The 12,165-nt window shown below is 59.8% G+C and overlaps 1 protein-coding gene and 1 long non-coding RNA gene across 2 annotated transcripts in view; both read left to right on the plus strand.

The window, feature by feature from the left end:
- The first annotated feature begins 1,490 nt into the window (after positions 1-1,490).
- On the plus strand, positions 1,491-7,277 carry LOC141976509 (uncharacterized). The gene is made up of 3 exons (XR_012636112.1): positions 1,491-1,655; positions 4,637-4,816; positions 7,043-7,277. It is a non-coding gene; the product is annotated as an uncharacterized LOC141976509 (long non-coding RNA).
- A 3,614-nt stretch (positions 7,278-10,891) lies between these two features.
- The window catches only part of NOVA2 (NOVA alternative splicing regulator 2), a 35,846-nt gene continuing 34,572 nt past the window's right edge, over positions 10,892-12,165 (plus strand). Inside the window, exon 1 of the mRNA XM_074937037.1 lies at positions 10,892-11,129. Coding sequence (XP_074793138.1) covers positions 10,958-11,129 — 172 coding nt within the window. The 5' untranslated portion in view covers positions 10,892-10,957. The remainder of the gene's footprint in view (positions 11,130-12,165) is intronic.

The following is a 12,165-nucleotide window of genomic DNA, read 5'->3' on the forward strand; positions in this document are numbered from 1 at the left end:
CTAGGTGACTCCACGTGAGGTCACTCCCCCGACATGACTCCAGGGGCAGGATTCAAAGCGAGAACCCTGAACACACAATTCTGTTCAAAGACAGACAAGTCTTGCAGCTGCCTTCCTCTGGCTGGTTTCGCTGTATGCTCCTAATTTGCATAACCCCGCCCACTGCCCTGTGACTAGCAATCTCTCACTGTTCACACTTACAGCAAACCAGGGCAAAGAAAGCCCATGCCAGCGTATACTGCAGCCCCATGCTCTTTTCTGCTCCTTCCCACAGAACCAGCACCGGGTTGCCAAAGGGGCCCCAGCCCAGCCTGCTCTCAGGGCGGGGGGCGGGGCTGGGGGCCAGGAGCACCCCACGACCCCAGCCCTGACTCCTGCACCGGTGCACGCCGTCATCCCCCCAGCCCTCTGCCCTCCCTGACGCCTGCAACCCACCCACCCCACCTGCACCCCTCGCACCAAATGGGAGCTGCCCCAGGTAAGCGCTCCACACCCCAACCTCCTGCCCCAGCCCTGAGCCCCCTCCCGCACCCTAACTCCTGGTCAGACCCTGCACCCCAACCCCCAGCCTGCTCCTGCACCCTAACTCCCTCCCAGACCCTGCACCCCCAGCCCGGAGCCCCCTCCTGCATCCTAACTCCCTCCCAGACCCTGCACCCCAATGTTTTCTTAAGGGCTCTTATCCAAAGTGCTCTAAACTAGTTAGCTAACGGTACAAACAATATTTGGAAAGATCATTAAGTGGTTCGCCAAGACCTCCAGCGATTTTCAAGTGGTCTGTGGAGAAATAAATTAGACTAGAAAAACTGTCAACTTTACTTTCATTTACTTGCTATTACTTATAGGAGGAGGATGAAGGAAAAAAAGAATGAAAAACAAAGGTGGGGGGGGAGATAAGAGAGAATGTGCTTTTTCTTGGCTGGGTCCCAAGGCGGGGCCCCCAAAATGAAGCTGAGCACAGGGCCCCACTAACTCTGCATCCACCACTGGAAGTGAGACCAGTTCAGACATAATGTGTGATTTTTTTAACAGGTGATTAAGCATGGGAGCAACTCGCTGGCTGGGGGCCGTGGTGGATTCTCCAGCACTGGCCATTTTAAAATTAGGATCAGATGTTTTCCTAAAAAAGCTGTGCTAGGAATTATTTTGGGGCAGGTAACTGGCCTGCAGCTGTGTCTACACTTAAAATACAGGGGCGCGGGACCAGGGGTCACGGCCCCACCACCTCTAACCTGCTGTAAGGGTGAGCAATGGGGGAGACGGGTCTTGGGGGAAGAGGCCGGGCAGGGGAAGGCCTCAGGGGAAGGGGACGGTGCGAGGATGGGGGCTTGGGGCGAGTGGGAGGTGGGGGCTCATGGGGAAGGGGTGGCTTGGGGGCGAGGGCTTGTGCAGTATGGGGGGCGGGGCCACCGTTTGGGCACCGGTAGCCCCTCCCCCCCATTTTTAGGAAGGATCCATCGCTCTCATTAAATACTAGACTGGCTCAGCTGGGCTGCTGGGAGGGGTTCTCCCGTTGGCATCGGTAACCCACCTTCCCGGCAGATGGTCGCTGGGGTGATGGAAGAATTCCTCCCCACCGCGGGTTCGGTCAGTCTAGCGCCACCTCTCCGCAGTGCGGATGGTTCGCACCGCCAGAGCAACACAGCTGTGCCAGGGTAAGTGCCCAGGGTAGACCCTCCCTAAGATGGGCACACGGGTCCCGTCTGGCCTTGGAATCTGTGAGCCACAGGGGTGGCAGCCGCTGGAGATCACAGGGCAGAGAGAGGAGATTAGCGACGCTGGACTCAGCCAATAGACTGGAAGGGTTTTTTTGGGGGGGAGGAGAGGGGGGACTCTGTCCTCCAGTGCGAGGGGCCCAGCGCCCAGAACCCTGAGCCCAGGGAAGGGAAGAGGGGGAGACGCACGGGATCCTGACTTGGGCTGCGAGCTGCTTTGCTCCCATAAGCTACATTAAGCAGCTTTGCCATGGGACCTTTCCAAGAAAAATTCTGAGAATTGACGAAATGGGTTGCGTTTTCCAGTAAGCAGGGCTGTTAATATTACCCACAATGCCCCAGTGAGGCGCTAGGGGGCGCTGGGCTGCAGGGAGCGGGTTGGGAGGGGCTCAGCAGGGGGCGCTCTCCCCTCGCAGTCACTGCTGGGCCCAGTGTGGCACTAGGGGGCGCTGTGCTGCAGGGAGCAGGGTGGGAGGGGTTCAGCAGGGGGCGCTCTCTCCTCACAGTCAGTGCTGACCCCAATGCAGCGCTAGGGGGCGCTGTGCTGCAGGGAGCAGGGTGGGAGGGGTTCAGCAGGGGGCGCTCTCCCCTCACAGTCAGTGCTGACCCCAATGCAGCGCTAGGGGGCGCTGTGCTGCAGGGAGCAGGGTGGGAGGGGTTCAGCAGGGGGCGCTCTCCCCTCACAGTCAGTGCTGACCCCAATGCAGCGCTAGGGGGTGCTGTGCTGCAGGGAGCAGGGTGAGAGGGGTTCAGCAGGGGGTGCTTTCCCCTCACAGTCAGTGCTGGGCCCAGTTCGGTGCTTGGGGTGCTCCCCAACCCTGTGCAGTTTCCCCCCAGGCCCCTCTCCCCGCAGGGCGGCCCTGAGGAAGAGGGGTGCTCCCTGCCCACTTGGTGCCCCATGGGTGAGACCCTTTGGCAGCCTGGCCCTGGTACCGGGACACAAAGAGGGCGGGGGGGGGGCCTCTGTGTCCCTGGAGGCCGTGTGGTGGGGGAGGGGTGCACGGAGTCCAGATGTGGCGGCCGTGGACAATAGCCGAGCGCGAAGGGACAGATGGGGCGGCGCACACAATGCGGGAGCCGTTTAGCATTCAGGAGCCGCGCTCGGCCGCCTCCCCTCCTCCCCCTGACGCTATTGAGCCCAGCCAAAGGCTGCAGCTCCGCCTGGCAGGATGAAAGGGCCCATCTGCTCCCAGCTCCCCCTGTTCGGCCCAGGCCGGGACACCAGGGAGGTCCCCAGTGCCCGGCGGGACTCAGCCTCAGCCATCCAAGTCGGCCCTTTCCCTGCCCTCCCCGGGCGCTGGCTGCAGCCAGACCTGTTCCAGGGGGGCCCAGGGATCCAGGGCAGGTTTGCCCCTCCCTGGGGTTTCCCCCAGAATCCATTCCAGCGAGGGGCACAGAGCCACTCCGGCTCTTCTCCTCCTGCACCCCAAGGTCTATCCCCCGAGGAGTCCGGGGCCCCTTTGCCTCTCCTCAGCTCTGCCGGCGCTCCCCGGGAAATGGCGTTCCTGTGCGGCACGACCCTCGCCAGCTCTGCAGGGTGGCATCCACACAGCAGCCAACTGGCTGGACTTGTCCCAGGTGGCAGGGGCCCATTGGCACTGGCTTCCCCCAGCAAGGACGCTGGGAACTGGAGCGGGGAGCCAGGGCCCTTCCATAAAGCCTTGTGTATCCACCTACTAGAGCAAAGCCTCCCCCACCCCCCCGGCTTTATTTTAAGCTGTTATTTCATGGTCACCCCCTTGCTTCCTCTTTCTCCCTGACACCGCTCTAACCACCAGCCCACGCTCTCTCTCGTTGCTGGGAATAGAACCCAGGAGTCCTGATTCCCCAACCTTCGCTGCGCTAACCCCACAGCTGGGGAAAGATCCCACGAATCCTCCCGCCTAGCCCCGCCACTCCCACCATCAGAGCCACACCCTTCCCAGAGCTGGGCTAGAACCCAGGAGTCCTGGTTCCCAGCCCCCCTGCTCTAACCACTGGACCCCACTCCCTTCCCAGAGCTGGGCTAGGACCCAGGAGTCCTGGTTCCCAGCCCCCCTGCTCTAACCACTGGACCCCACTCCCTTCCCAGAGCTGGGCTAGGACCCAGGAGTCCTGGTTCCCAGCCCCCCTGCTCTAACCACTGGACCCCACTCCCCTCCCAGAGCCGAAAAGAGAACCCAGGAGTCCTGTGCCTAAAACCCACAACTGCCCCACCCAAAAAACCCCATCTCTATATCAAACTACCCCTATACCCACTCATCCAAGCCGAACATCACTGCCTGATCGCCCTGCCTCACAGCCCACATTGTCCGACAGAAGCTGCTTTTGGCTGAGTCGACCCTCCTGCAGGGTGAGACTTTGCAACCAGCAACATCCCCCGGGGTGAGGTGGGGGGCCTCTGCCTCACTGCTGGCCTGGAATTACACCCCAGCCTCTCACCCCTGGGGGGGTCACTGGAGACAGCTGGGAGTGGCTGCAGCTGCTGGGAGTTCCCTCCCTCTGGGAGCCCCGTCCTTGCCGCTCTGAAGGACCCCTCGTCACGTCCCACCTGCATGGGTGGCGGGTATAGGAGATCAGGGGGTGGCTTGGGGCCAGCCACTCAGTGGCCTGTGGGCCAGGACGGCACTCGGGGGCTGGCCGGTGCCCTGGGGGCTAGTCGGGCAGCCTGGCAGCTGAGGGCTTGGGCCAGCGCTCAGGGCCAGAAGGCGGCCTGGTGCTCGGGGTGATTTGGCTGGGGCTCCTCCAGTTGTGGGAGGAGGGCCCTCAGGGCTCTGATGGGTGAGGGGGGGCAGAAGGGGCAGGGCTGGGTGGGGCTAGCCTGCTACCCAAAGGGGGCATTCATGTGCCGCCCATGTTCACCTGACAGCGGGCAGCATCTGTCAGCAAAAGGACCCAATAACCTGCCCCCCTGTATAGCCCAGGTCATTCCAATCCCTCAGCTCCCCTGAACTGGAGCCGTCAAGAGATGGAGACCCCACCACTTCCCCGGGCAGCTTGGTCTGATGGCTGATCACACCTGCATCATGACCCATCGGAGCCTGTATTTCTCATGGGGATTCGCCTGGCTACAGCTGCCGACCCAGCTGGGTGGAGGACGCCCTGATCCACCGCTGAGCCTGGTTTGTAAGGGGGAAAGAAGCTGTTTTAAAGGATGGTTTGGCACCAGGTGAATTAAAAAAACACCAGGCGGTTCTATCACATGCAGCCATAACACAAGCCCCCTCCCCGCACTGCCCATGTGAGCCTCCATTTCCCCATCCGCACAATGTCCCAGGGAAAGCGCTTTGAGATCCGCCTGACAACAGGAGCTAGGGATGGTTCCTGCCGGAGTTGTTGCCCTTGTCTTTGGGCCAGCTGCTAGAGAGGGACGTGGCCTGCAATTCCTTCCAGCAAATGGGGGGTCAATGACTATTTGCCAGATGTCACTTGGAAGCTGGGGATCAGGGATCCTGGCCTGTGTCCCAGGAGGGCAGGGTTGTGGAGTGGTCACAGATAGGGGGGCAGGCAGCTCATCTAGGGAGCAAGGCCAGGGCTAGGTGGCGAAAGGCTCAGTAGCGGGAAGATGTGAGCTGCATGCTCGCTAGGGTTTCAACTCAACGTGCCACCCCTTAGGCTTATGGGGTCTCCAGGGCTAGCTTAGGGCTGGGGGAATGGCTGGAAACACTGTGCCAAGAGCATGCCGTGTGCCGGCATCGTGTTGCCAAAGCCACGTCGCGGTGGAACAAATCGCCCAGGGAGGCTGCAGAATCTCCATTGGCCTCACACCTGGCAGGGGCAGGCAAATTACTTCGTGCTCCTGCCATGAGTGCAGGGGGCTGGACTCGAGGCCTCTCGAGGTCCCTGCCAGGCTTACGCGTCTCTGGCTCTGTGATCTATTATAAAAACAGAAGCAAGCCGAGGTCACCAAAAATGACCTCTCTGAATGGGCCTCTTCCCAATTAGTGATACTAATCTCATTGAGCGCTGGTCCTCAGTAGCTCCCAAAGTGCTTCACAAGGATCATTATCCCCATTGCACGGCGGGGGAAACTGAGGCACGGGGAAGGTCACCCACCAGGCCAGGCCAATGTTGTACCCACTAGGCCACACTGCCTCCGGTGAGTTCTGTCCTCCTCTCTCTACAGCGACTCCTCATGCAGGGCAAAGGCTTGGCCCTGATCTTCAAGGCACCCAGGGATGGAAAAGAGCTGAAAGTGCTGGGGTGGGACAGCTCTGCTTCTCTGGCCTGGTGGGACTCTCCATTGTCAGGGTGAAGTTTGTCTGGGTGGGAGCCGGTCCCAGCCTGTGGAATGAACTAGGACCATCCTGGTCCCCCTGCCCACCCCCGTCGCCCTCCTTCACTTGCTCTGACATCCCCACAGTGCAGTGTGTACCTGTAAACCCAAACACCCTACCCAAAACAACCCACTCCACAGCACAGTCCCTGCAGAGGGAACGAACCGCACGGGGCAGGTGTCAGTCGCGTCACTCACTGCAGAGCCAGGAGGCACCCAGATGCCATGGTGATCGGGGCCAGATAAGAACCAGGGAGAGCATGAAATGAATTTAAGATCAAATGTGAGGTTTTCGGACGCAAAATACAACCATCAGCCCCTCATTTACACAGTCTCCTAGCCAGAGTTTGCAGGAGTTATTTCACTTCCCCGGCGCTTCCCCCTGTGGGTCGGGCTTGGGTGCAATATCCCAAGGGCAGCAGGGGAAAAAGGCTGGGGAATCCCAGTGTGAAATGGACCCAAACTAGAAAGTGAAACTGTCCGGCCCTGGGCACGGCACGCCGGTGCAGAATGCTGTAATGTCTTGCTGATTCTCTCATTTACCAGTTCTGCCGCTGACACCAGTGGAGTTATTCCGGATTCACACCTGGGTCAGGGAGAGGGGAATCATTCCCGCTGACACCAGTGGAGTTATTCCGGATTCACACCTGGGTCAGTGAGAGGGGAATCAGTCCCGCTCACACCAGTGGAGTTATTCCGGATTCACACCTGGGTCAGTGAGAGGGGAATCAGTCCCGCTCACACCAGTGGAGTTATTCCGGATTCACACCTGGGTCAGTGAGAGGGGAATCAGTCCCGCTCACACCAGTGGAGTTATTCCGGATTCACACCTGGGTCAGTGAGAGGGGAATCAGTCCCGCTCACACCAGTGGAGTTATTCCGGATTCACACCTGGGTCAGTGAGAGGGTAGCCAAGCTCGCCACAGATGGTCTTTTCCTGAAAAATCCAGAGTGGGGTTCACAAAACGATGCTGGTTGAAAAATTTAAGTTATGAAGAAATTGAGGAGTGGGGCGGGGTTGACAGAAAAAGGCTTTTTTGACCAAATGGAAATTTTCACTCATCGCATCCAGGTTTTCCAGAAGATTTTGGTTTCTTGTGGACAAATGAATGGACATGGCAAGCCGGCCTACTGCAGCCCGTCTCCACGCGGCCAACAGGTGTGGTCTGCCTGCTGCTATACCTAACACAACGCCAACCCAGGACTCCTCCAGTTTGCCCTATTGGGCTAGGGGATCTCGTCTGTATGGGAGCCAATGGGACCACGCTCTGCTTGAAAGTGTTCCGTGGATCAGGCTCCAAACAGATAACAAGGATACCCGAGCTTGTTAAAAGGGGAAACCTATTAAAATCCAGTTCACTTATCACAATTAACACCCTTCGTTTCCCTTTCACTTTGTACTGAGTCATTAGCACCCGTGGACTTTCCACATCAAAGTTTCATTCCTACCTGCACCTGTCCTTATAGAAGACCCATTTGTGTTCATTTTCTACCTCGACTCCAAAGACACCAGCCTTCTAAAACCTACCAGCCCCTGGCATGAAGCTGTCTGCCGTTCCTGCCCCCGTGACAGGGTTCCCCATATTTTATTTCACCCGGTCATTGATGTTGGAGGATCAGGCCTTTTTCAAAAAGGAGTTACCACACATGGCAGTGATTGATCAGCTGGGCATTCCCCATGTCCACAGCATGTCTATGGTCAGTTTCACCTTCAGGGTCCTTATTACTGCAGGAGATGGGTGTCCGGCACTCCAGAGGATGGGTGTTGTCACTCCCAGGGATGGGTGTCAGGCATTCCCTGGGATGGGTGTCCGGCACTCCAGGGGATGGGTGTCGGGCACTCCAGAGGATGGGTGTTGTCAATCCAGGGGATGGGTGTTGGGCACTCCCGGGGATGGCACACCTGGGGATGGGTGTTGTCACTCCTGGGGATGGGTGTCTGGCACACCTGGGGATGGGTGTTGTCACTCCTGGGGATGGGTATCCTGCACTCCAGGGGATGGGTGTCTGGCACTCCAGGGGATGGGTGTTGTCACTCCCAGGGATGGGTGTCAGGCATTCCCTGGGATGGGTGTCCGGCACTCCAGGGGATGGGTGTCCGGCACTCCAGGGGATGGGTATCAGGGACTCCAGAGGATGGGTGTTGTCAATCCAGGGGATGGGTGTTGGGCACTCCCGGGGATGGCACACCTGGGGATGGGTGTTGTCACTCCTGGGGATGGGTGTCTGGCACACCTGGGGATGGGTGTTGTCACTCCTGGGGATGGGTATCCTGCACTCCAGGGGATGGGTGTCTGGCACTCCAGGGGATGGGTGTTGTCACTCCCAGGGATGGGTGTCAGGCATTCCCTGGGATGGGTGTCCGGCACTCCAGGGGATGGGTGTTGTCACTCCTGGGGATGGGTGTCGGGCACTCCAGAGGATGGGTGTTGTCAATCCAGGGGATGGGTGTTGGGCACTCCCGGGGATGGGTGTCTGGCACACCTGGGGATGGGTGTTGTCACTCCTGGGGATGGGTGTCTGGCACTCCAGGGAATGGCTGTTGTCACTCCAGAGCAAGGTACATCCATTTTAAGACATTGGTTTTCACAGTTTTTGGTTTCTTGGTTTGTTTTTTCTTTTTGTTTTGTTTTTAAATTGTGGAAATACTTCCTACTAGGCTCATATTATATAAACAATATTAAATGTTTGCTGGCATATATTTTATCAGATCCCCCAAATCAGAGAAAGAGCTAGGAGACACACTGGCCAGACAGACAGACTGATAGACAGACCTGAAGAAGAGCTTGAAAACTTGTCTCTCTCAAGAATGGAAGCTGGTCCAATAAAAGACATTTCTTCACCCACCTTGTGTCTCTAATATCCTGGGACCAACATCGCTATAGCAACACTGTGTAGATAGCTAGATGGGGTGTGTACAGGGATGGATAAATGGATTGGGGTGTTTGAGGATAGATCGATCATTCGATAGATTGATAGATGCATAGATAGAGATGTGTATAGGGATAGATGGGTGAGTATGAGGGGATAGATCCATCGACAGATAGATTGATGGGTGTCTGTGGGGATGCATAGATGAATCGGGGACTATGGGGACAGGCAGGTGTGTAGGGAGAGATGGATGGATGGATGGATGTGTATGGGGCCAGGCAGGTGGGTAGGAAGGGACAGGTCTATAGATGGATGGATTGATGGGGCTGCAGGGGGACAGATAGATGGATCAGGGTGTGTGGGGGCAGACAGGTGTGTAAGAAGGGACAGATGGATGGATGGGTAGATGCAGGTGTATGGGGATGGGTGGATGGATTGGGGTGTATGGGATCAGGCAGATGGGTAGGGAGGGACAGATCGATAGATGGATGGATAGATGGGGATGTATGGGGACGGATAGATGGATTGGGGTGTATGGAGCCAGGCAGGTGTTTGGGGGGGGTTAGATTGATGGATGGAGGGATGGATAGATGGGGGTGTAGGGGATGGATAGATGGATCAGGGTGTGTGGGGGCAGACAGGTGGGTAGGGAGGGACAGATGGATGGATGGACGGATAGCTGGGGGAGTATGGGGATGGATAGATGGATCGGGGTATATGGGGCCAGGCAGGTGGGTAGGAAGGGACAGGTTGATAGATGGATGGATAGATGGGGGTTTATGTGGATGGGTGGATGGATCGGAGTGTGGGGGGACAGACAGGTGTGTGGGGAGGGGCAGATGGATGGAGGGATAGATGCGGGGTATGGGGATGGATCGGGGTGTGTGGGGGCAGACAGGTGTGTGGGGAGGGGCAGATGGATGGAGGGATAGATGGGGTTTATGGGGACGGATTGGAGTGTGGGGGGGCAGACAGGTGTGTGCAGAGGGGCAGATGGATGGAGGGAGGGATAGATGAGCGGTATGGGGATGGATCGGGGTGTGTGGGGGCAGACAGGTGTGTGGGGAGGGGCTGACAGGTCTATCCCTAGGTAGAGGGGGTGTAGCGGGATAGACGGATGACAGTGGCCCACGCCCAAACACACCCCTCTCTTGCCCCCCTCTGCCAGCTCCGCCCCCACCCGTGTCACGCCCCCCCCGCCCAGCCCCGTCCCCGCACCTGCCCCCCAGCTCCGAGGAGCCGCAGACAGCTGGGCCGGGCCGGGCCGGGCCGCCAGCCAATGTGCTGGGGCGGGGGGAGGGGCGGGGGCGTCTCCGACGTCAGGGCCGAGCTCGGCCGAGCCGGGCCGCTGGGGCGAGGATGCTGCACTGGGGACCGGCGGCCGCGCTCTCCGCCTCGGGCTGCAGCGATCGTGGGAGGTTTTAGCGCTTCGCCTGTGCCCGCGGCCGGCCCTTCCGCCCCAGCTCCCTCCAGACCTGCTCAATCCTTCCGCCGCCTTTCCCCCCACCTGCCCCCGGGGGGCAGCCCGCGGAGCCCCTCTGCTGGGGGGGAGCGGAGGGTCCTTTGCGCCCTTCCGCGCCGCCTCCATCCCTCTCTTCCTGCCTCCTTTGTGTTTGTTCCTCCCCAAGCCCCCGCCGCCCGCCTTGCACCCCCCTTCCTTCCCGTGGGGGCTGGGGGCGAGAGGGAAGCGGTGGGGGGGGGCTCGTATCACCCCCCTGAGCCCGGCTGCTCGAGCTGCCCTCCTTTGTCAATTGCATCTGGAGGCTCCTCTCCTCCCCGTGCACCCCCCTGTGCACCCCCCTCAGTCCCCCACCCGTGCCCCCCATTCCCCCCTCCTGAACCCCCCTCTTCCCGCCTCCTGAACCCCCCTCTGCCCCCCACTCCGAGCACCCCTAGGCTCTGCCCCCACCCCGTGCACCCCCCTCTGCCCCCACCCCGTGCACCCCTCTGTCCCTACCCCAGTGCACCCCCTTGCCCCCCATCCCGTGCATCCCTCCTCCCCCTCCCTTCTCTACTCCCCCTCCCCCCCCCGCGCCCGTGCATCCTCCCTCTTCCTCCTCCTCCTCCTGGCGAGGCGGCCGGATCCCGAGCAGGGGGTGGGAGATTCGCCCTGAGGATGAAGATGATGGCAGGCGGCTCCGTGCACCAGAACGGCATCTTCTCGGCGTCCCACCAGCAGCCCCAGCAGCCGCCGCCCCCCCACATGGAATCGGACCCCCCCGACTCCAGGAAGAGGCCCCTGGAGACCCCCACCGAGGCCATCAGCACCAAGCGCAGCAACACAGGAGGTGAGCCACGGGGGGGGGGGAGGGTGAAAGGGGGGAGTCTGCAGCACCCCACTTCCCACTGCGGGACCTGTGCTGCCAGGGCAGATTCTCCACCCCCCCTCCCCGCGAACGCCAGCCTGCCCCCCCCCGCTCCACTCCCACCTCCCGCCCCAAGGACAGGGGTCTCCTGCTCCACCCCCCCTTCCCCACACCAACCCGATCTGCCCCCCAACTATCCCCTTCTCTGCTTCCAACCCACCCACTTGGAGAGGGGATCCCCACCCCACAGCCTGCCCCCTCCAAGGATGGTGATCCCCCCATCCTGCCCCCCCCACAGATGGGGATGTGCCCCATCCTGTCCCCCACAGATGGGGATACCACCCCCCCATCCTTCCCCCCACCCCACAGATGGTGATCCTACCCCTATTCTGCCCCCCATCTCACAGATGGAGATTTCCCCTCCATCTTGCCCATCCCCCCCACCTCAAGGATAGGCAATTCCCCCCATCCTGCCTTGCACCCTACGGATGGGGAACCCACCTCTCCATCCTGCCCCCCCACCCCATGGATGGAGATTTCCCCTCTATCCTGCCCCCCTCTTGCCCAAGCCACCCCCCTCCATCTAGCATGTAAACCCTATTGCTCAGATTCCCCACCTGGGACTGAGCCCCCACCCCCCACCCCCCCGCAATCCTAGCGTTAAAAAATAATAATCTGATTGCCGTGAAATGCTGGGCACCGGCAAGCATCTGCAGCCTTCAAGCTGGGGGGGGGAGGAGATGTAAAATCCCAGCCCTCTCCTCCCTTTTCCCTGTGTGTCCGTCCCCCCCGCGACACACAAAAAAATTGCAACAGACATATCTATATCCAGCTGCAGTGTCAAAATGGAGGCGAGAATAACTGTCCATTTGATAGCGGCTTGGTGGGGGAAGACAGGAGGGGGTGACACCCGCACACACACACAAACACACACACACAAACACACACGCAGGATGGCAAAGCTGTCAGATCTTCCCAGCCTTTGCTGGAGGATGTGAAGGGGGCAGAGGGCAGGAAG

The sequence above is a fragment of the Natator depressus genome, chromosome 23 (assembly GCF_965152275.1).
Source record: "Natator depressus isolate rNatDep1 chromosome 23, rNatDep2.hap1, whole genome shotgun sequence".
NCBI classification, from domain to species: domain Eukaryota; kingdom Metazoa; phylum Chordata; order Testudines; family Cheloniidae; genus Natator; species Natator depressus.